Genomic DNA, 26,059 nt, shown 5'->3' with positions numbered 1-26,059 from the left:
TGCGGACGAACAGGTCAATGGTCCAGGGATGGCGTCCAGGCAGCTCGCTCTCCGGTCCCCAGCTCGCACCGCGAAGTAGATGAACACAGCGGCCAGGAGCTCTTCATGTGTCGTTTGGCGCGCACGGGATTATTATAGGGCGGACGGTAGGCTGGCTTCGGCGGTTACACTTGCAGCTCAGCCGCGTACGTAATAAGCGAATAGTTCGCAATAGTTCAATTAGCGTGAACAATGCGCTTCACAATCAAGGCTCGAAAGCGTCGTGTGCACGCCAGTCCTCTTAATGCTGTTCTGACACGAAGGCTCCAGATCAGTTCTCTCAATGGCAGTCCTCTTCCAGCCAGTCCTCTCACAAAGCGCAATTCACCCAACGAGTCCTCATATATCCCTTCGTAGGCGCCTCTCCCTTCTCATCTGAACTTGACGAGTGCCTCTCCCTTCTCATCTCAGGTGGGGGCCTCGCGCCAAGGGTTTTATTGCTACGCCCTTGGAACCCTCTGGAACTCACCAGACATTTCTTGCCACGCCCTATCACCCCATGCCCACCGAGCTCTGTTTGGCTGTTGCCCTTACCGTCACCACCTTCTGACGTGCTGCTTGTCGCGGCCACACCCCGACCTTGCGCTCCTCCCTCTTTTCAGGCCTACCTTGTGGTTACCCAACTAGTTTGAGCGAGTAACGGGCAGCTAACGCTGCTGGCGGCCAAAGCGTAACAAACCTGCGGGTAGCCCAAAGCGAAACAAACTTGAGGGATGCCAAATGGAGCGCGGGATCGAGTTTGCCCATGATGGAAATTGGAGGGCGGCCACAAAATAAAAGGGCCTAAGCTTATTATTTCTTTACGCAACGCAGATGTTACTAGTGAAATGGCCTACTCTTACACATACTATGACATAACTAATTCTAATGGGCCTACGTGTTGCTTGTGGACTAACTATGGGGGGAAAACCTTTAACCTTTAATGATGTTTCATGTACAATTCTCAAAACCTCAGCAATATATATATATATATGTGTATATATATATATATATATATATATATATATATATATATATATATATTGTTACAGACGTGGCTTAGATGTTATTTACCGAGCGGTTTTGGTATGACCACGTCTGCACAAGATTATACTCGATATTATACCCGAACGTTGACTAGTCGCGCGATGCTAGGTCAATGAAGGAACAGACACACGGCTGGGATTAAAATGACGACACCAGGGATACGGTTCTCAAGACCTCCGGAGGAGATTATATTCGTGCGGAAGGTCAGATTACAGGGACGAGAGGTACAGCACAGAAAGGTGGGCACTTAGACACAACCTTATATTAACCCCAACAGACGACAGGCAAACGGGACAAGGCTGACTCACACGGGGATTGATAGCAGGAAAGCGGGTATCGATGGCTCCAGGTGCACCTGGGCTCAGGGCAGAATCGACCCGGTTCGGTCCGGTCCAAAGATGCGGGGAGGTATCGTCGCGCTGGGGGTGGCGGTGGCTTCCTCTGCTCTCCGTAGTTCAGGCGCATCTGACGTCACGTCCGCTACGTGGCCGCGTATATCCGGCGGGGAGTGACACGCCCTCAGCTCGTCAGCTCCGCCTCGTGGAATCGGCACGTTGCTTCTCATTGGGTGCGTGCGGGGGGGGTTACCGGCTCCGCCCCTGACGAGGAGCTGACAAGGAGCCCCTTCGTGGTAACCCCGTGGAGCGCATGGTCTGGAGCGCATCGTCTGGAGCGCATTGTCGATGGCGGCGAACCGAGCCGGTGGGAGGACGCACACTCCCCCCCGCGCAGCGCCCCTCTGTTGTTGTAGACGGGGAAGAAGATGGGAGGAGGTACGGGAAAGGTCCTAAACTCACTACTGGTGCCATATAATCACATTCTGGTGCAACGAAGAGTCATAATTAATGGAAACGAGTCCTTAACTGACATAGACTAAGAATAACTAGCAAGATGTCCGAAAGTTGTCTACGTGTGATGCGGTGGACCTGGGCACGACATTTAATGGGGGAAAAAGGGGAAGGTCGGCTCTACTGATTGTTGTTTACAGACAATGGGACTAGGGAATGGGGGATTGGGGATAGTTGGGGAGTATTGGGGAAAATAGGGGAATATTTACAAGCGGATATGGAGGCCAAATTCCATATTCGCAACATTGCACCCTTCTCTACCCTCGGGGCGTCCCGACCCGATAAATTTTTACCTACTTTAGTGTGGCACGCAATGTAGTTCCCTCTACTATTAACTCTACCCTGAGTGCGACAGTTTTACAGATATTCACAAATGAGTAAATATGTCCCCCTGCGACGTTGCACCCTTCTCCTCTCAGAAACACACCCACAGGATAACCGAATCCGGAAAGAATTCTCAAACTAAACATACAGCCGGTAGGGAGCATTATTTACACAAGACTACGCTGATATTTACACTACGATCCAGGACCTGTTTTTGGAGGAACACATGCAGATGTTATGCATAGAGAGAGCACGCTTGCCAGCATCGATACACCAACCCACGAGTGCTCTGTGGCCGACGGCCTTTAATAACGTGCAGAGCACCCCTTCCAAGCATCAAGCACCACCCCATCACACAGTGAGCACCATCCGGTGCACCAATAAAGTGTTTATAAATCATTGTGTGGTGTCGCAGCCGGCCGATGTTCTGCCGCTGGTCTTGCCTTCGTGTGGTGCACTTGGCCTTCTTACTTCTTTTCAAAAATAAAGAAAGGCGCCAACCGCGTCCATTTCTGTATTTTGGCCTTCAGTGGTGTCAACTATAAGTGGTTCACCTGGTTGGCATAGGTGCCACGTTGACCCATAGGTCCTTCCACGGGTGGTGCTTGGCCGCAAAAGAACTGCGGTCCATTGTGGGTGGCCACAGACATTGCGGTCCGTATGGTGTATCGATCCAAGCAGCAAGCAGCGAAAGTGCAGGCCCACAACTGCGTAGCCAGCACCGCTCTCTCCTCTCTCTCTACCCCAAAGCCAGATCCTCGGAGGTGGGAGACAAAAGAAGAAGACAAGTGAGTAAGGTGGTAAGGGCGCAAAAGTGCACGCAATATAAGATGATGCACACTGGGGGCACATGGGAACCAGGTGAGACAGGTACGTTCCTATCGTACGCCCCCCCCCACCAGGTAACCTACATGGCCCCTCCCTTACCCCTTACTGTATCCACAAAACTCAACACTACCCATAAACATCTATTTTACAAATCAACAAACATCCCTACTGTCTTCCCCGTTCCTCCCATAAACCCAATTCGTCTTCTCTCCCTCCTAACCAATCAAATTTGCCATTTTCAACTCTCATCAAAATTTGCCATTTTCAACTCAACATCAAAATTTGCCATTACCAATTCATCATCAGTCCCTCCTCGGGAGGGAGAGATGGAATCACCCCAATGTCTCATCCACGTCGTGATGCGTCTCACCAATCCACACAGCAATTCTCATTTCCTGCAACAAAACAAAGAAAACACAGGTGTGGAGTCATCATCATCACCACAGGTAAGTGGCTGCGTATGGTGCGACAGGTTCATCAATCCTATCTATTTCCTAAGTGACTTTAACAACTTTACACTACCCGGGGTCTTTCTCCGGCCAAACCATTGGCCCTCTTACACTATGGGTTCTAAAAACCAGTTCCCATTGGCCAAACTGTGGTGCTCTTCAATTTGGGGTCTCACTCCCCCGATTCATCTCCCGGTGCCCTCGTACAATTTCTGGGCTGCGACGTGTACCTCTCCCAGTGGGTCTACCCACCTGCACACCTCCACCACTGCAGTTGCCTCCGAGCTTACCTGCTCCTTACCCTAACCTAACTACCAGGGGAAGGCCCTCTGGCACTCTCCCCACTCGGTGCCCTCTCTGGCACTGGGCTACCCGGGTCCATCCTCCGGATCCTCGGGCCCCATCCACAACTCTACCGGCTCCCAGAGCCCACCTGCGGCCTCACCTGGCCGACATCCTCACAGTGGTGGAGTGCCCAACCAACTACACGCACTAACAGGCTACACGCCCAGCCATTTCCACAACACTAATGCACCCATCCACAACACCATTCTGCAACCGCACCACAAATGCCAATATCCAACCACAATTTACCTATACCCTCTACCTAACACTTACACTACCCGCCCCGGGTATCCGTGAAAGGGGTCCACTCTTCCCCCATCCACACCTTCGCACCATGCACACCACTCCGTACCACTTACTCCAACTCTCTCCACACACCTGTACCTGCACACCTGTGCTCTCACACCTGGTGCCACCTGCACCCTTCTCTCCCCAAGCGCATTCGCGCTGAACCACACACTCACTACTCACACACTGCTCCACACACCTGTCCAGTTGCACCCCTGTGCAATCACACCTGTTCCATCCTCACACAGCATCATCTCATCTAACTACTCCCTTCTGAAACTTGCGCTTCCCAGTCGTCCCTTTAAACTATTGCGCTCCCACGTCATTATCATCCACACTAATCTACCTGCGTCCCCACTACAGGTATCAGTCACTAACTAAACTTAACGTTACCTACTGTCATCTTCGCTAGATCCCTACTAATAACCTAACCCACCCGGGCTAGTTTCCACTGCCATCAACCCCATAAGCTATTGCTCCTTTGCCCCCACACATGGGAAGGATGGTGGACTTGCCATCCCACCACATCGGGGGTCTCTCACTACCAATTTTGCACATCAAATTTCAACAAATCAAAAATTTGGCCAATCACTGCCCATCATCTGCCAATCACTACTGCCAATCCCTTGCCAATCATCAAATTTTGTTTTTCTCTAATTTTGGGTCCAAAACACTAACCTCATCACCCAGTCTACTCACTAATACCTCTCGGTGCGCCAATCCCTGTCCAAAGCCCGGCTTCGTAAAGCCAAGCCATGAATGCGGGTTGTTCTGTGCCAGCGGCTGGACACGTCCGGCACTCGGTGCAGGGACGGGGGCTTACCCGGGCCGAGATCCCACGCATCACCTCGGCGTGGAGCCATCCAATGTCCCGATCTCGACCTGCCGGCACGTCTCAACAAAACGTGGTCGCCATAACGACCCTTCCTATCGGGCTGCCCGCTCCGCCTAGTGGAGCACGGACGCGGCCGTTCAAAGCGAGGCCCAGCACGCACCGAGGGCCCGATTCGGCTATAAGTCGTTCTAAACTCTACCCCGTCTAACGTCGATGCTTCACCTGGACGCTTACACCCCGCAGCCCGTTCTTTGCTCACACATCCAGCCGTGCCCATGCTCCTCGTACCTTTCCTTACACACCCAGGTACACCCATTCCACTCACAGCCTTGGTCACACACCTGACCACCGAACACTTTGGCACACATTCGTTGCTCGCACACCTCACCAATACACCGCTTCGCACCCCCTCCTCGGTCACCTCCTCTGTGACAATCACAGGTGTGCTCTCATTCGCACACCCAACCACGTGCCTCACCACCAACTCCAGCGTGCATTCCCACTCACGCTCTACCATTCCAGGTGTGCATCCTTCCATCCCAGGTGTCCATCCTCGCTCACCTGTCACAACTAACTCACGCTCCATGTCACTCTCACTACTTTCACCTCCATTCCTGACAGCGCACTCACCCTTACTCTTGACAGCGCACTCTTTCCCCATGCACCTGTCCGTCACACACCTTTCTCGCGCACACTCTCCCGTCACACCCTCTGTAACACTCACCACAGGTGTGCATTCTTCCTTGCCTTTGACAGCGCACTCTTTCCCCATGCACCTGTCCGTCACACACCTTCCTCGCGCACACTCTCCCGTTACACCCTCTGTAACACTCACCACAGGTGGACACTCTTCCTTACTTCTGACAGCGCACTCTTTCCTCATGCACCTGTCCGTCACACACCTTTCTCGCGCACACTCCTGCGCACACTCTCCCGTCACACCCTCTGTAACACTCACCACACCACGCTTCCATGTGCTCCCTCGCACACGCGCTACGACCGACTCACTCTCGCCAGCACCCTCACTCCTTGGCACGCACTTTTTCCTCACACACCCCAGAGTCGGACTTTCTCGCACACCCCCTCTTTCGCACACCAGACCTGTCGCACACTTCACCAGTGGCCTCTCACGAACACCCGGGTCTATCTCGACCCCCAAGCTTCTTAAATCCCCTGGCGCATCATACGCACGACCATATTGGTCACCACTTACACCGGGTCCTCTTCCTCTTCGCTTCTCCTCCATCACCTGCGAATCCCTCATCCGGTTAATGAGCACATCATCACGATCCAAACACAGACTTTGGACCAATTCTTTTATCCCCTCTTTTATTTCTTTCTTATCCCCTCTCCGTCGCTTCTTAATTTCGCTCATCCCTTCTTCCACTTCTTCTAGTTTCTGCTTCACCTCTTTCATTCCCCGGTACGTCTCCTCAAGCTCATCCTCTAAGGCTACCTTGACCGTTTCCAGGTGCGTCCTCACCTGCCGGTCCTTCGTCTCCATTACCTCTACCACCTCGTCCAACCTCGTTGTCAGTCCCTCACGTACCATCTGACATTCCCTCTTTGTCGCTATCAAGTCGTTTTTTATGTCGTTTTGTGTCGCTTTTAAACCTCCTAATACCGCAGTGTTCCTTTGAACCTGCTCCACTAACTCCGTTTGTCCCTCCGTCAGCTGTTCCACCTCCTGCGTCAGGACCTCTATGCCCCCTTGTAACTTTACAGTCCCCTTTCTCACCTCCTTCTCCATGTGCTCCTTACAGTGCCTCACCTCCTCGCGCACTCCTCCGACCTCCTCACTCACACCTCTTCTGATCTCCTCTCCCATCACTTGCATCTCCTGCCCAGATGCCACCCTCATCTGCTCCATTTCCTCCCTGTGAGCATCCAGTTTGGTTTCTACCCCCATTCTGACCCCCTCTATCTGCTGCCCCATTTGGTTAACTTCCCTTTCCGCTTGGTCCCTCATGTCCCTCAATTTGCCTTCCATGGTGTTTTCTAACCCCTCTAACCCTTTTTTCATCCCTTCCATTTGATTCTCTTGAGCGGCCATTCTGTTTTCTACCCCCGTTAACCCCTCCTGTATTTCCCCTAATCTATCGTCTAATTTCCCAAATTTCATGTCTAATCCCTTAAAATTATTGTCTAATCCCTTAAAATTATTGTCTAATCCCTCACTGGTACCCCTCGCTTCGTCCCTCATTACCCCTATTTTGCCCTCCAATCGCTCACCCTGAGCATCCATCCGGTTCCCCATTACCCCCATTTGGTCCTCCAATCGCTCACCCTGAGCATCCATCCGGTTCCCCATTACCCCCATTTGGTCCTCCAATCGCTCACCCTGAGCATCCATCCGGTTCCCCATCCGCTCACTATCAGCCCTCATTCCCATCATTATTCTGCTTTCCATTTCTTCATTATTCTTGTCCATAAGGGCCTTCATTTGCATAAAAAACAAGTTCAAATCCACCGGGGGCGCTGCCACGGTCGCTGGCGCGGTGATCAGCGAGGCGCCATTTTGCGCGCCCGCTTCTTCGTGCGTGACGGCGCTATTTTGCGAACCTGCCGCCCTCACTGCTTCGCTCTCCTCCTGTCCCTCATTTTGGTCCTGGATCGACCCTACCTCTCTCTCCTCTACCGGACCCCAGCTGTCTTGATCCGCCATAGCGCGACTTTCAAAATTCGGTTTTTTTTTTTTTTTTTTCGTAAAACAAATTCAAATTTCGGCCGTTATAATTTCGCGCGGGAAACGCGCTCCGAATCGATTCTAACTGTTACAAATTTGGGCCTAATAAATTTAGTCCCGGGTTCGAATTCCACTCCTCGACACCAATTGTTACAGACGTGGCTTAGATGTTATTTACCGAGCGGTTTTGGTATGACCACGTCTGCACAAGATTATACTCGATATTATACCCGAACGTTGACTAGTCGCGCGATGCTAGGTCAATGAAGGAACAGACACACGGCTGGGATTAAAATGACGACACCAGGGATACGGTTCTCAAGACCTCCGGAGGAGATTATATTCGTGCGGAAGGTCAGATTACAGGGACGAGAGGTACAGCACAGAAAGGTGGGCACTTAGACACAACCTTATATTAACCCCAACAGACGACAGGCAAACGGGACAAGGCTGACTCACACGGGGATTGATAGCAGGAAAGCGGGTATCGATGGCTCCAGGTGCACCTGGGCTCAGGGCAGAATCGACCCGGTTCGGTCCGGTCCAAAGATGCGGGGAGGTATCGTCGCGCTGGGGGTGGCGGTGGCTTCCTCTGCTCTCCGTAGTTCAGGCGCATCTGACGTCACGTCCGCTACGTGGCCGCGTATATCCGGCGGGGAGTGACACGCCCTCAGCTCGTCAGCTCCGCCTCGTGGAATCGGCACGTTGCTTCTCATTGGGTGCGTGCGGGGGGGGTTACCGGCTCCGCCCCTGACGAGGAGCTGACAAGGAGCCCCTTCGTGGTAACCCCGTGGAGCGCATGGTCTGGAGCGCATCGTCTGGAGCGCATTGTCGATGGCGGCGAACCGAGCCGGTGGGAGGACGCACACTCCCCCCCGCGCAGCGCCCCTCTGTTGTTGTAGACGGGGAAGAAGATGGGAGGAGGTACGGGAAAGGTCCTAAACTCACTACTGGTGCCATATAATCACATTCTGGTGCAACGAAGAGTCATAATTAATGGAAACGAGTCCTTAACTGACATAGACTAAGAATAACTAGCAAGATGTCCGAAAGTTGTCTACGTGTGATGCGGTGGACCTGGGCACGACATTTAATGGGGGAAAAAGGGGAAGGTCGGCTCTACTGATTGTTGTTTACAGACAATGGGACTAGGGAATGGGGGATTGGGGATAGTTGGGGAGTATTGGGGAAAATAGGGGAATATTTACAAGCGGATATGGAGGCCAAATTCCATATTCGCAACAATATATATATATATATATATATATATATATATATATGTTTCCCCCCATATATATATATATATATATATATATATATATAGATATACAGACGTTTCCCCCCATATGTTTCCCCCCATATATATATATATATATATATATATATATTACAGACGCGGTTTTGGATGTTAGTTTACCGAGCGGTTTGGTATGACCGCGTCTGCACAGTTTACCCGATTATACTCGAACGTTGGCCGAGTCGCGCTACGCTAGGTCAATTAAGGAAAAAACACAACAGCTGGGTTAAATGACACGACACCAGGGGTACAGTTCTCAAGACCTCCGGAGGAGGTTATAATATGGGATATGCGGAACGTTTAGATTACAAGGACAAGAGGGACAGCATAGGAAGGTGGGCACTTAAATACGGTCTTATAGTAGCCCCGACAGACGACAGATAAACGGGACAAGACTGACTCACACGGGGATTGATGGCAAGGAGGGGCAGGTAGTCGGTGGACAGCACAAGGTGCACTCTTGGCTCAGGGACAGGATAGCGCGGTCCGAAAGATGCAGGGAGGTCTCTCAGCGCTCGGAGGTGGCGACTTCTCTTTCCAAGCTGGGGGCGCATCTCTCACGTCACCTCCGGGCCTCCGGTAAGTGGCTGCATATATCCGGCGGGGAGTGACACGCCCTCGGCTCGTTAGCTCCGCCCCAGATGGAATCGGCCCACCGCTTCTTATTGGGTGCGGGGGGTTACCGGGCTCCGCCCTTGACGAGGAGCTGACAGTCAGCCCCTTCGTGGTAACCCCGTCGGAGCACATGGGCAATGGCGGCTAACCAAGCCGGAGTGAGGACGCACACTCCCCGCGCGCTGTTGTTGTAGTTGTTGTTGTTGTTGTAGTTTCATGAGGAAGATGGGAGGAGGTATGGGGAGGTCCTAAACTCACTACTGGTGCCATACAATCACATTCTGGTGCAACGAAGAGTCAGAATTAATGGAAACGAGTCCTTCACTGACATAGACTAAGAATAACTAGCAAGATGTCCTATAGTTGTCTACGTGAGATGCGGTGAACCTGGGCACGACATTTAATGGGGGAAAAAGGGGAAGGTCGGTTCTACAGAGTGTTGTTTACAGACAATGGGACTAGGGAATGGGGGATTGGGGATAGTTGGGGAGTATTGGGGAAATAGGGGAATATTTACAAGCGGATATGGAGGCCAAATCCCATATCCGCAACAATATATATATATATATATATATATATATATATATATATATATATATATATATATGTTTCCCCCCATATATATATATATATATATATATATATATATATATATGTATATATATATATATATATATATATATATATATGTATATATATATATATATATATATATATATATATATATATATATATATATATATATATATATATATATATATATATATATGTTTCCCCCCATATATATATATATATATATATATATATATATATATATATATATATATATATATATATATATATGTTTCCCCCCATATATATATATATATATATATATATATATATATATATGTTTCCCCCCATATATATATATATATATATATGTATATATATATATATATATATATATATATATATATATATATATATATATATATATATATATATATATATATATATATATATATATATATATATATATATATATATACAGTCACGTGGAAAAGTAAGTACACCCCATGTAAAGTTTTGACTTTTTCAACATATTTCAACATACAGCTATTTGATCTTCATTTCAACAATATTGACATATAAAGGTGATATAATATAACAAATATCATGAAACATTTACATTTTGTAGTCCATTGTATAATTTAAATAAACATAAATGCAAATTTCGCATGTGGAAAAAGTAAGTACACCCCAACATTTATCACTACTTCAAATACCTAAAATTAGAATCGGGTGCACCAGCTCAGGTGCAAATGATTAGAACATCTTTAGAGAGGATCTTGGAGGAACCTGTCTTATTTAAACCTCAGACATTTCGTTTGGTTTGCTCTTTGTGGTTGAAGTGTGCGGCGTCACCATGCCTAGATCAAAAGAGCTCTCTGAAGCCATCAGAAAGAAGGTTATAGATGCCTACGAGTCTGGGAAGGGATTTAAAAAGATCTCCAAACAATTTGAAATCAATCATTCGACTGTCTGGAAGATCATCTACAAGTGGAGAAGATTCCAAACAACTGCCAACTTGTTCAGGCCAGGCCGCCCCAGCAAATTCAGCCTGAGAGCAGACCGCAAGATGCTGAAAGAAGTCTCTAAGAATCCCAGAATGTCATCATGGGACCTACAGGTAGCTCTTGCCACTGTTGATGTCAAAGTGCACGAGTCTACCATTAGAAAGAGGCTGCACAAATTTGATCTCAATGGGAGGTGTGCCAGGAGGAAACCTTTGGTGTCCAGAAAGAACATCAGGGCAAGACTAAAGTTTGCCAATGAACACCTAGGCAAAGACCAGCACTTCTGGAACAATGTGCTCTGGACAGATGAGTGAAAGGTGGAGTTATTTGGCCACAGTACCAGAAGACATATTTGGCAAAAACCAAAGACAGCATTTGACCACAAGAACCGGATACCAACTGTAAAGCATGGTGGTTGAAATATTATGGTTTGGGGCAGCTTTGCTGCATCAGGGCCTGGGCAGCTCACCATCATATAATCCACTATGAATTCTTCATTGTACCAGAGGGTGCTTGAGGATAATGTGAGGCCATCTGTCAGAAAGTTGAAGCTCAACCGAATGTGGACCTTGCAACATGACAATGACCCTAAACATACCAGTAAATCCACCAAGGAATGGCTGAAAAGAAAGAAATGAAGGGGTCTGGAATGGCCAAGTCAAAGCCCGGATCTAAATCCCATCGAGATGTTGTGGGGGGATTTGAAACGAGCTGTGCATGCAAGAAACCCCTCAAACATCGCACAGCTGAAAGAATTCTGCATGGAGGAGTGGGAAAAAATTTCTCCCAGTCGATGTCAGAGACTGGTAGACAGTTATATGAAATGCCTACTTGAGGTTGTTTCTGCCAAACGGGGCAATACCACCTATTAGAGCCAAGGGTGTACTTACTTTTTCCACATGCGAAATTTGCATTTATGTTTATTTAAATTATACAATGGACTACAAAATGAAAATGTTTCATGATATTTGTTGTATTATATCACCTTTATCTATCAATATTGTTGAAATGAAGATCAAATAGCTATATGTTGAAATATGTTGAAAAAGTCAAAACTTTACATGGGGTGTACTTACTTTTTCACGTGACTGTATGTGAGGACATTATAGAGGAATGATGAGATTAATGGTCTTTTATGTTTTAACCTTCACTAAATCTGATTGTTCAAATGCATTCATAAAAAATGGAAATATAGACACATTTATATCATGGTAGCGGCTGAATGACAAACTTTTCGCATTTCCCTGCTTTTTCACGTTTGCTGTTTTCATATTTTCCTCATTTAACATATGATAAAGCTCATAATTAAATGGACCATGTGTGTAAGTGCAACAAATCTTTTTTAATAGCACTCGCGTTTTTGTGAATGAATTTTGACGAAACGCGAATATCACTGTGGGGCTATTTTGACGTCACTAGTAAGAACATCGTTGCAGGCACAGATCCAAGAAACAATGTTTCAGAAACCTCCCACCCATTTCTCCATACAAGAGCATTTCTCGCTGCGTCAGTGGTCATAGTGCACCCTGACCTAGAGGAGTTGCAGCAAGGGCTGAATCGTGTAGCAGAGACACTCCTGGGTGGTACACGTGCTGTGGGACAATGGAGGAAGGAGTATTCTGGGAAGGTATGAATTAATAACGGTCTGTATACATATTGCTTATCCAATAAAGGGGGAATTTTAAATTATTTTCCAGACCTCATATTCTGCATGTTCTTCCTAATGTCACGTTCTTCCCCCTATTCCTCTTACGTAAGCTCAACATTCTTTCCTTCTTATATTTCCTCCTCCCAAACTCATGTATTTACCTTTATCCTCTTTCCTTATGTTTCATATGTCTGAAAATTCCTTCCTCTGTGTATGTAATATGTAGATGCTCCCTAAGACTGAGGCAAAAGGGAGGAGGGAAAAGGAGATGGAACATGTTTGAGACATATAAACCAAGAATGTCACACAAACATAATTGCAGTTATCTTGTCAGTGCAGCCCTCTTCAGAATTCTGACCACTTAAAGCCGAGTGCTGGGCTGGCAGGATAGCCTAGAGGTGCGCACACTCTCCTCTGAGCTCTCCAACCTGGGTTTGAATCTTGGCCCAGCTATAAACTGCTATCCTTGCATTTCTCAGGCAGAGTAATCAATCAATGTGTGCGCCATCCCTCAGATAGACGTTAAACTGTGCATCTCATTTGCCAGCATTAGTTGGTGGACATTAACAATCCCACTGTGTCCATGTAGAGTAAACGAGTGACACCCTGAATGAATTACAAATTCCTGCCCTGACTATCATTGGAAAGGCAAAGGCAAACCACCCAGTTGAACCTACATTTTGACTTAACACCAGGAAGAAGATAACCCAGTGCAGTTATCGTTGCTCATCTCGAGATCTTTCAAAATACATTTTGAATTATACGATGGCTTTTTTCTTTTGTTGCAAGTGAAATATTAAATGTGGACAAAGTATATCGGTTTACCTCCAAAAGCTTAACAATAAAATTATGCACAAAATTTATTTTAAATTTTCTGATGGAGCTATCAAATTAAATGCCTTAACTTACAATGACATGCTGTTCTGGCTTAAAATATCATCAAAGTGCTGAAAGTCTGCTGAATTTATTCGATTAAAATGTGGAAAAGTTCCTAAACTTTCCACCATGCCAACACTCTGTGATTCCTTCATCGGTTTACCTGGAAAATGTGGAGAAACCATTCCTCATCTTGCTACTTTAAGTGAATGTCAATGCATGTGCAAGATTCTGTTATTAGTCTGGAAAAGAAATGGTTTCATAAATCTTTACTCAACCGAAGTAATCACAATAATACATTGATGTACTGTACATTCAGTTTCTAAATAAGTCACATTACTGTAACTAGGGCATGCCCGTACTATATCTATATCTAAAATTATATCCCCCCCCTCTATTTACATGAAATGGTTTGGTCCAAAGCGAACGGCTTGCGAGTACGGTGACAATCCCCCCCCTCTATTTACATGAAATGGTTTGGTCCAAAGCGAACGGCTTGCGGAGTTTGGTAAAGAAATCGCCATAGCGTGCACAAACGCGCAGGAAAGCGAAAGAATCGCAAATTAGTTTTAATTAGTTTTAAAACATAGTTTAACGCCAACATAGTTTGCCAACGTGAAATAAATGAATACGCTCTCAAATGTGCCGTCCGAGGCAGAGTCTGTTCGGCACGTTCGGCACACGTGATAGCTCGCTGCTCTCTGATTGGTTGAATCGTTTTTTGGACATAGCTCGGTAACTACTTGTCCGATTAATATGAAACCTTGAAAAGGCACATCCTCGGGTCCCCAGCAATATACCTGGCAAGTTTAAAGTATATCGGACCCGTGGTTGTCGAGAAACAGCGGTCACAGACATACAGAGATTACTGGAATTATAGATAGATAGTAGTGACATTTAACCTTTGTTGAAGTGCGGATGCCATGGCTCACTAACAAGCAGGTTTATTTATTGGCCTTCTTTTTCCTCCATTCTTCAGGAAAAGCAGAAGAATGAAAAGCAAGTGGATCTCTGGAGGAAGAGTGCAAGTAGCACACTCACTGAAACTTCTGCACTCCTATCGGGAACTTGCAGCATCAGCGGTGGTACATAACAGATAAAAAGCACATCAATGTTCGGCTTGTTCCGTGCTTTAACTTCAGGAATGACGTTAACAAAATGATTGGGCAGCTATCGTTTCCATGTCTATATACTACTAGTGAGGTACCCGTGCTATGCATGGATGGGGGGCCGAAAGCAACCAGACAATGTGGAAAAGGTGAATGCTATTAAACCATGGAACCAATAAATTCCACATTCCTGTGGCACCTGCAGTTACACATCAGACATGGATAGCTGATGAAGTTTTGTACTTGTCGAATTATGACGTCATAATGGAGGCACCTATGACATCATCATTAACATATTTTATTCCCTGTGGAGAGTTCTTTACAATGAGCCATCTCTCAATTTTTTCTATTCAGCGCTTTCGGAGATATAGAGATGCAAGTTTTTCTACTTTTCCAAGATGGCGGCCGAACCAAGTGACCGATGACGTTATCATTAAAAAAAATTTCTCCACCAATTTCTGCCTACATGACGCTCAATAAATTTCATCTTGATCGGATGAAGTTTTGTACTTGTCGAATTATGACGTCATAATGGAGGCCTTGGGCCGAGAGAGTTAAAAATTTGGCACAGTCTATTCCAGGGCAAGACAAACATGTTTGTAAAGTATGGCGATTCTATGTGCAACGGTGTAGACGTAGTACTGCGCACAGACACAGACAGACAGACACAGACAGACAGACAAACAGACAAACCAACCAACCAACATACTTGCCGGAATCTTTTCCGGCAAGTAACAAACAAACAGACAGACAGACAGAACCACAAACGCAACCGACCAATATACTTGAAAAATCTTCGATTTTGCAAGTAACAAACGGAGTTAAAACTGAGTGCACCCTTTTGGCATGCGTCATCGCCAGGCCACCTTCGGCCGGCGATGACGTCATGCAGCGCCTGCATATGCAATAGGAAAGCAGTGGAGTACAAGAAAAAGCAACAATTATAATGAATAAAGAGAAATGTGAAAAAGTAGAAAAGTGTGAAAGGAACAATGAACACAGATGTTGGCAAGAACCCGGATAGATAGATGTCAAGTTACTCCCCAGGCAACAGGTACAAGCTACAAGAGGTCCATCAGGGGAGAAGCACAGTCCACACGACATCAGGATAGGTACAAACATAATCAAACGGAAGACCATAAACTGCACAAGTTAGAGACAATTAAAATGAATCCTGTGTTATATAATTATTGAAGTCTCTTCACCTTGTGTCTGTCTGTGCATCTGTGTGTTGCTGTTGAGGGCCACACTTTTCTTATCTCTACTCATATAGGGGAGGTTTGTCTGTGTGTGACGAGTATTCTGCTAGTTCACATATAAGTTATTTTATAATAACAGGTAACCTTTAAATATGCAAACCATTAAGTATGTTTGTACGATATATGGATGTGGGAATTTATTTGATGACTTGTTACCCTCGGACATTCCTGAAGGAACACAATAATCTATTGTAACGATGCTGCGTCAGTCAATGAGTGAGTCTCGACAGGTACTCGTCTACTTGAAACTATTTACCCCGGCGAGTTTTGTAATGTTGAATGCTCTGTTTTGTCTCTCTCTGTTTTGCACAGAAAGCAATGTAAGTGACATCCCACCAAGCCTTGCTATTACCATCCCAGCCAACAATTGTTACTACTCCATCGTGGACAACAAGGAGATCTCAAAGCTGTTATCTATCATTGGAGTGTCAATTACATCCTTGAAGAAGGTCTGGTGTTTGTTTCCTCCTGGATTTGCATTTAAAAAGTAAAATATCACCGTGCTTTCTACTTTCTGGCAATTGCCTCTGCACGAATCATTTTACTGGAGACTGGATTTGGGCAGATAACTGGAGGCCTGAAGGAATGAACTGATTAAGAAGAGGACGTAGTGTTGGGCAATGACTTCCAGGCACTGTCTATATGCAGAGATGAAGAGACAGCTGACCAGTCGGTGAAAGAGGTTGTGGTTGTAGGCCAGATCAATCTGCTTGATAAAACTTCCATACATTGTTGTGCCTTGGTGATTTCCTGAAAACTGCCAGAGACGGACAGACTTTTAAAGAGGACATGATTTGAGAAGCCAAGCAGGAATGATTTGGAAATTGGACATGATATTCTCTAGCAGAGAGTGGGAATTCAACTGTTTGGGTAATGCCTGAAAAGTCACAAATGCTGCAATAGCGTAGATAGTGGTATGAGGACTAGTACTAGATGAACTGAAATTGTGGCAATGAAATTGGCACTTTAAAAAAGTTGGTCTGGGATGATATTCAGTCATATTTGGTTGAGAGGGCCTCATGAACTGAATTATCACATTTGGGAGCAAGGAAGACCACACACAAAATTAAGACTGCTGCAGAGCGGTCCATTAATCCTGAGATGTTTCGTAGAGTTTTGCAGAGACATTATGGGGTCAAGGGCAAAGGGGAAATGTGGTCCTGATGTTGGTTGCAACACCACGACTAGCACAAGCATTGTGTCGGCACAAGTATTGTAAGGAATAACCAGGAATAAATATGAACTAGTCCAGAATATCCTATGAAAACTAGGTTTTTGTTCGACAGATGACCTCTGGATGGATAGGTGTTACTACTTTTCCATGTACTTTGCAGCCAGTGTTACACATTCCTCCCAACAGTGGGTCAGTTTGCCAATGCAAATGGAATAGAAGTCGTGTTCTTTTACTCTGAAAATATTTTTATGGGGGAAAACCCCTTTGACCCTCTATTGCATATGGTCCTATTTCGATGAGAATGGTACTGACCGTTGTCATTGCAGGAAGTTCATACAGCATTTGATCGATTTAGACCTTACCAGGAAATATGGGAACAAGACAAAGAGAAAACTCTCTTGGATTTCATCAGGAATGACCCATCGCTGTTTGAGATCGAGGGCAAACTGCTGCACTTCCGTGCGCTTGAGCAGCAGATCATTGCTGAGCCAGAGATCCTGTCCGTGGGTCCAGTGGCTGTGCACACAGGTTCCTTCAATTGTTTGTTGTGACAGTGACACTTCAATTGTTTTACGCCATTTTTTTCTTAACCACTGTCTAACAATTTTTGTAACTAATATGAGGAGAGTACATCATTTATTTATGCTTTCTTCCTTATTTATGAAAATGGTTTATTCATTTAAGTAATTATTTTTGTGAATGAAGCTTGGAGAATGATTGATACTTTTGTCAATTTTTTCAACTTATCCAATCTTTGTAAAAATAACATTTTCTGAACCAGATGCCATGAATCAATCTTTCTGGAAGCATGGAAAGTCGTTGGATGAAAGGATAATGCTGAAAAACATTTTCACCATAATGAAGGCATACAGACTGCCAAGGTGCTGAGGATGATTGCCTTTAAGTCATGGCACTGTTCTTCAAGAGGAGCAGATGGACCATGGTGAACCCACAGTGCTGATGCTCTGAAATAAGACAAACAATCCTTGTCTCTCCTTGATATTCTCTAGAGATTGGTGGGCCTAGGAGATTGGCACCAAAACCACGTTCCTGGAAAACTTTATTCATCCTATCACAAATGACACCTGCTTCTTATAGCCAGGGATATAGTTCCCTTAACTTTACTTCCATAAAAGATCTCTGTGAGAGACCAGCTGACGTTGCTGGATATATTAAGTCCATCGGCTTCACAAACGTATGACAGAGTATGAAACAGCAACTTTCCTTCTTCTTCTTCTTCTTCTTGCAGCACAAGGCTGTGGGGTAGCATTATTGGCTAAGGACACGGTTGTGCTGCTGATGCAATGGCCTCTGCTGGTTAGAGCAGGAATTTGGAATTTTTCATGCACCGGCGATAGCTCACCTACACTTTGCAAAGGACACCATGGGATCTTTAACTTCCACCTATGAATGCTGCCAGATGGGACGCCCGTTTAACATCCACCTGAGGCATGACACACACATTGATTAATCACCCTGCCTGTGAAATATCGGGACGGCAGTTTATAGCTGGGTCGGGATTCAAACCCAGGCTAGGTCAGGATTCTAAACCCAGGCTAGACCCCGGCACATGACAGCAGCAACAACAACAAACTGCCAAATTTGTAAAACCATTCAGAATATTTGTGAGCATATTTGCGTTTAACCAACATTCCACTCTGTGAAACACCCATTTTGTGGCTGTTCTTTTAAGAATGAAGGGAACTCGAAAATGTTTCCATGAAATGCGCTTGTTGCACCCTATTAATGCACAAATTCTGTGAATAGATCCGAAAGCTTCCATGCTATTGGCCGATGTGTGTTGCAACAATCACGCAGTTTGAAAGATTTTTGTGCACGTCTTCTTCAGCCAATGAAAGCACCTTGAAGATGTGAATTGCACAAGTTAGAATTGTTAAATGCATCATTAAACTGATTTTGGATGATCTAAATTGCAATATTCCAGTAATAACAAACTTAACGGTTCAACATTCCTTCCTTCACTAGGAAAATATTTTCATTGGTGAGACAGATGATCTCTGTGAGATGAGGTGAGATAGAGACAGATGAATGATCTCTCTGACTCTCTGGAAAACCCTCTCTATCTCTTTGCTGATGACTCCACCCTCTGCCACTCAATATCTCAACCCTCAGATCGGCAGTCTGCAGCTTCCTCACTCTCTGCAGACCTGGACAAAATCACAAACTGGTCAAACAAGTGGAACATGTCTTTCAATCCTGACAAATCTCACACTCTCACTATGTCTTTTTGAAAAGACCGACTGAACAACCCTCCCATCTACTTTCTCAACAATCCTCTCAAATAAGTTCTGTCACTCGAGCTTTTGAGTCTCACCATCTGCCATGATCTTTCCTGGGAAAACCACATTTCAAATCTGGCCTCCAAAGCCAGTCGCCGACTGGGCATCCTCCGTCGTGCGAAGTCCTTCCTTGGCACACCTGAGCTCCTCACCATATACAAGGCTTTCATCCGCAGCTCAATGGAATACTGCTCTCCCCTCTGGGCTGGTGCTCCTGCCTCACACCTAGCTCGGCTTCACGCTGTTGAAACCAAAGCATTCAGAATCATTGGAATCTCCCGTGATGAAGATGATTCTGAGGGCCTTTCACTGATGCAGGCAAGTTAGTGGTCTTTCTGTCTTCTTCCGACTCCTCTCTGGCCTAGCTCCCCCAGCTGTGTCTGTTCTCTGTCCCCCCAAGTATTCCTTCAGGTTGCACAAGATCTGCCAGCAACCCTCTTCTGGTGAAACTGCCAAAATCAAGACTCTCTATTCACCTTCACTCTTTCATTCCTCTTTTCCCCCGCCTCTGGAACAAACTCCCACACTCTCTTCGATCCCTCTCCTCCCTCCAGGTCTTCAAAACAGCTGTTCACCACCATCTCTTATTCCATTGTACCATGCACCCCTCCCCCTCTCCCTCTCCCTCAGCCCTCTCCCTTCCACAGATCGACCGACATCCCTGTTTTCTACTGTTGCTGTGTTTGTATGCCTTCCTCTCTCTCCCCCTCTTGTATCCCCTCCCTTTATTGTATGTTTTATGTGTCCGTGCATGTTTTCTTGTTCAATGTGTTAGCTCTTACACGAGCCCCGACTCTGTATACAAAAAAAAATACATATAAGGATTGGCCTTTCAAACCTACCCTTATGGTAGATGTCGAATAATGTGAAACCAATGAAGTGTTGTCTCTAATGTAGTTTGAGATGACCCTTGTAGACATGCTTTTGAGATGACCCTGTCTGGTTAGTCATAGCTAGCTGTACATATACTAGTGTCCTCTTTATGTCGTATTAAATTGTTGTGAAACTTTATTACCATTTCTTTCACTTCTTAGAATAGCGTTTATTGTACAACAAGGTCATGTAATTACAGCTGCAATGTAATAACACCTTAAGGAATATCCTCCTTAGAAGCCAAAAGTGTTCTGCAAAACTTTGAAGGGACAAAGTTTATTTTGAGTTAAGAAATCCATTTTGCACTGCAGCCGATCTCAAGACTGCCCTGATAGCCGAGATAAAGCTGTGGATTTCAACTTTGGGGCAGCACTGCATCGAGCACTATCGACGAGAGATGGAAGACATATTGAACTTCATGGCTGAGTCGGTAAAGCAACTTGGCCATCCCATTAATGATTTGGAGGATGCACGGTTCGTGATGGGGTCCCTACATGAGATCCGCAATAAAGAAATTGATGTTGACTTCAAAGTGGGACCTATAGAGGTGAGAAATCTCATAACATTGTGGATTCCTTGTCCTTAGTTATTGCCAAAGTTATGTTATGGTGAATTTTTAAGTGGGTAAACATTCATTTTTAACATAATGGAAGACATTACTCTTACAAAAATGTCTTATGAGATCATCAGATTTCTATCATGATAAATTATATAGCAGTGTTGTGTAACACTGATGCATAATAAAACTAGAGAGTTAATAGAACGCGATACCCCATGCAGTGTTCAGGTATATACTTCAATTTTAATAAAATATTAATTTTTAAAACTTAAAAAATCCAGAAGTTTAGCCCTATTGAATCAGTCTTATACACCACCCTAATACACCACCCCAATACACCACCTCATATAACATTTCCATTGCCCAAGTACAGTCCTGCACAACTGGAGGTTATTATAAGTATTATGATGGTGATTTGTGTTTGATGGTGTTCAAGTATCTATATTATAATAGCCGTAGATGATTCTGTCTGTCTGTCTGTCTATCTGTTGGGTGTCTGTCCGGGGTGTGGCTTACTCGGTTTGCAGAGTAGCTCCACCCATAGCTCCACCCATTCTGGGAGTGGCTATAAACAAATATCCACCATTTTATTAACTCGCATAGCTTTGAGTCCTGTTTTGTAGGCCCGTGGTGTCTTGCTCTCCCCCAGTTTTATTTCAAATCAAATTCGATAAATCATTTCATTTTTCACAGTCGCTAACATAGTTTTAGACTCGGTTGAAAAAAAACGGGAAGAAAATCCGATGAAAGTTGCCGTTTATAGAACGAAATGAATTCTCAAAGGCCTGTAACTTCAAGGCCATTGAGTCTCTCTCACGCCTTTATCTCCAATCTAACTCACCATATGATTTCATTTTTATCGATGGTTTTACTTTTAGACTCGGTGTCAGCAATAATTGAGAACAATCCACACACGCGGGAAAATGCAGAGATATATTTTTTAAAATCGCGTCATGGTGTATCATACACCGCCCAACATGACACCGCCGGCAATGTGTCGATATATATAAAAAATTCGCTTTCGCTTTTCCGTTATGATATATTACTATTTCGTTTGATGATAGTCGTCACAAAAACGTCAACAATGATGCCGACATATATTTCTTCGTTTTTATTTCATTCAACATATTAGCCGGAAGTAAAATATGTTTCAGGTAATTACCGAGAGATATTTCTTCGTTTTTTTTATTAGTTATGTGCGCATACACTTTAAATAGGTTTATTTGAAATCTTTAATTTTCCACAAACATTCCACACACGCGGGAAAATGCAGAGATATATTTTTTAAAATCGCGTCATGGTGTATCATACACCGCCCAACATGACACCGACGGCAATGTGTCGATATCTATTTTAAATTCGATATATCATTTCATTTTTCACAGTCGCTAACATAGTTTTAGACTCGGTTGAAAAAAAACGAGAAGAAAATCCGATGAAAGTTGCCGTTTATAGAACGAAATGAATTCTCAAATGCCTGTAACTTCAAGGCCATTGAGTCTCTCTCACGCCTTTATCTCCAATCTAACTCACCATATGATTTCATTTTTATCGATGGTTTTAGAGTCGGTGTCAGCAATAATTGAGAACATTCCACACACGCGGGAAAATGCAGATATATTTTTTAAAATCGCGTCATGGTGTATCATACACCGCCTAACATGACACCGACGGCAACGTGTCGATACATATTAAAAATTCGATATATCATTTCATTTTTCACAGTCGCTAACATAGTTTTCGACTCGGTTGAAAAAAAACGGGAAGGAAATCCAATGAAAGTTGCCGTTTATAGAACGAAATGAATTCTCAAACGCCTGTAACTTCAACTTCAAGGCCATTGAGTCTCTCTCACGCCTTTATCTCCAATCTAACTCACCATATGATTTCATTTTTATCGATGGTTTTGGACTCGGTGTCAGCAATAATTGAGAACATTCCACACACGCGGGAAAATGCAGAGATATATTTTTAAAAATCGCGTCATGGTGTATCATACACCGCCCAACATGACACCGACGGCAACGTGTCGATATATATTAAAAATTCGCTTTTGCTTTTCCGTTAAGATATATTACTTTTTCGTTTGATGACAGTCGTCACAAAAACGTCAACAATGATGCCGACATATATTTCTTCGTTTTTATTTAATTCAACATTATTAGCCGGAAGTAAAATATGTTTCAGGAAATTACCGAGAGATATTTCTTCGTTTTTTAAAATTAGTTATGTGCGAATACACTTTAAATAGGTTTATTTGAAATCTTTAATTTTCCACAATATAATTTACTTGCCATTTATCATTTGATGATTACGAGACAAATTCCTCTTGAGGATCGTGACAATTCATGCGCTGCGTGGAAACTTCTATTTCCAAAATGAATGAGACGATCGATGAAGAACGCAGACTTGAACAGGATGCAGCAAGAAAACGAATGAGACGGGCGAACGAGTCCATCGACGAACGTCAATGCAAACTTGCGGGGTCACCCGTGGGAATCCCACGGGCATGGATGTGTGTGACATTTCGACATATTGAGTTAGATGCTGCACATTCATTTTTACAAAATGGTTACTGGCAAGTCATCAGATCCAGAAATGGTGTAAAAACCACCGTTTAGAGGCCATTTTTCCCCGCAAAGCGGGGGTTGGCCTTTTCGGGGACCGTGGTAGTTGTTGTTTTTTTGTCCCCTTTTTGAAGCAATGTTTTACGGCCGGATGCCCTTCCTGACGCCAACCCTTTTTGCCGCCTTCAACGACAAACAGGGAATTACCAGTGAACTGGTACTCAATTAGCCGACCTCGGAAGGATGACAGGCTGAGTCAACCCCCCTGGCATTAATTCGGCGATCGACCGAGATTCGAACCCAGGATCCTAAGCCGGCACCCTAGCCGCTAGCCCAACACCAGAAATGGTGTCATGAACACAATTTATTTACGCACAAGCACAAAAGCAAGACGGGCCGATTTCCGATTCCGACGGGCCGACGGGCGAGACGGGCCGATTTCCGATTCCGACGGGCCGATTTGGAGCAAGAAAAAGAACGAGACGGGAGAAAAAGGAGAGAAACGAGACGGGGAAAGCCGATTGGAGAGGCGAGTGAGGCGCGATTGGAGAGGAGTGTGAGGCGTGATTGGAGAGGAGTGTGAGGCACGATTGGAGAGGAGTGATTGGAGGGGAGTGTGAGGCACGATTGGAGAGGAGTGTGAGGCACGATTGGAGAGGAGTGTGAGGCACGATTGGAGAGGAGTGTGAGGCGTGATTGGAGAGGAGTGTGAGGCACGATTGGAGAGGAGTGATTGGAGGGGAGTGTGAGGCACGATTGGAGAGGAGTGTGAGGCACGATTGGAGAGGAGTGTGAGGCGCGATTGGAGAGGAGTGTGAGGCGCGATTGGAGAGGAGTGTGAGGCGCGATTGGAGAGGCGTGTGAAGGATTGCAGAGGAGAGGAGTGTGAGGGATTGGAGAGGTGAGGGATTGGAAAGGAGAGGGATGTGAGGGTTTGGAGAGGAGAGGAGTGCTAGGTGGAGAGAGGAGAGTGTCAGGTGGAGACAGGAGAGTGTCAGGTGGAGACAGGAGAGTGTCAGGTGGAGACAGGAGAGTGTCAGGTGGAGAGGAGTGAGGGGTCACATATTATGTGAAATAACTAAATTCACACCATTTCTGGATCTGATGACTTGCCAGTAACCATTTTGTAAAAATGAATGTGCAGCATATAACTCAATATGTCGAAATGTCACACACATCCATGCCCGTGGGATTCCCACGGGTGACCCCGCTAGTCTATATTATAATAGCCGTAGATGATTCTGTCTGTCTGTCTGTCTATCTGTTGGGTGTCTGTCTGGGGTGTGGCTTACTCGGTTTGCAGAGTAGCTCCACCCATAGCTCCACCCATTCTGGGAGAGCCTTCATATAATTATAAACAAATATCCACCATTTTATTAACTCGCGTAGCTTTGAGGCCTGTTTTGTAGGCCCGTGGTATCTTGCTCTCTCCCAGTTTTATTTCAAATCAAATTCGATATATCATTTCATTTTTCACAGTCGCTAACATAGTTTTAGACTCGGTTGAAAAAAAACGGGAAGAAAATCCGATGAAAGTTGCCGTTTATAGAACGAAATGAATTCTCAAAGGCCTGTAACATAAAGCCCATTCATTGAGTCTCCCTCACGGCTTTATCTCGACTAATTCACCATCACAGTCGCTGGGATGGTTCAAGTCTCAGTTTCAGCTAAAGGAGTAAAGTTGAGAAAATCGGCGACATGTATTCCGACAGCCGTTTTGAATGTGTCGACTGTTACGTCGGCACGGGGAAGGAGAGAGGGGAAGGAGAGAGGAGAGAACGTTCCCAGGACTTCATCTATCTATAATTCCAGTAATCTCTGTGTGTTTGTTTGTACGTTTGTTTGTCTGTGACCGCTGTTTCTCGACAACCACGGGTCCGATATACTTTAAACTTGCCAGGTATATTGCTGGGGACCCGAGGATGTGCCTTTTCAAGGTTTCATATTAATCGGACAATTACTTACCGAGCTATGTCCAAAAAACGATTCAACCAATCAGAGAGCAGCGAGCTATCGCGTGTGCCGAACGTGGCGGACACACTCTGCCTCGGATGGCACATTTGAGAGCGTATTCATTTATTTCACGTTTGCAAACTATGTTGGCGCTATGTTGGCGTTAAACGATGTTTTAAAACTAATTAAAACCCCGGGGGGATTGTCACTGTACTCGCAAGCCGTTCGCCGTTCGCTTTGGCGTTGCGAATGGACCAAAACATTTCATGGACCAAACCATTTCATGTAAATAGAGGGGGGGATATAATTTTAGATATAGATATAGTACGGGCATGCCCTAGTTATTTAAATGATCACTTAGTAAAAATACAGCGACTGAATACTGAAGTTCGGGATCCAATCAAAGTGTAATTATATTTTTCCATATCCCTGGGGTGTACGTACAGAGTTTGTTTTAAGCGAGTCAACTCTTTTCCAACCATGGAATTAAACAATACAGTACTTCAAAAATTTACATAATAATGTAAACTAACTATGGAATACAATATTTATTAATAACGTTTGGTTTTAATCTATTTTTACTTTGTAAAGCGAAAAGTTAT

The 26,059-nt window shown here is 45.0% G+C and overlaps 1 protein-coding gene across 1 annotated transcript in view; it reads left to right on the top strand.

The window, feature by feature from the left end:
- DNAH5 (dynein axonemal heavy chain 5) overlaps positions 1-26,059 on the top strand; it is a 335,447-nt gene that overhangs the window by 87,573 nt on the left and 221,815 nt on the right. Inside the window, exons 21-25 of the mRNA XM_078785114.1 lie at positions 12,576-12,766; positions 14,643-14,748; positions 16,344-16,480; positions 17,532-17,733; positions 20,690-20,925. Coding sequence (XP_078641240.1) covers positions 12,576-12,766; positions 14,643-14,748; positions 16,344-16,480; positions 17,532-17,733; positions 20,690-20,925 — 872 coding nt within the window. The remainder of the gene's footprint in view (positions 1-12,575; positions 12,767-14,642; positions 14,749-16,343; positions 16,481-17,531; positions 17,734-20,689; positions 20,926-26,059) is intronic.

This window comes from Myxine glutinosa, chromosome 9 (assembly GCF_964187855.1).
Source record: "Myxine glutinosa chromosome 9, kmMyxGlut1.1, whole genome shotgun sequence".
In the NCBI taxonomy this organism is placed as follows: domain Eukaryota; kingdom Metazoa; phylum Chordata; class Myxini; order Myxiniformes; family Myxinidae; genus Myxine; species Myxine glutinosa.
The sequence above is the reverse complement of the archived record's forward strand: the minus strand, read 5'-3'. Positions and strand labels throughout refer to the sequence as shown.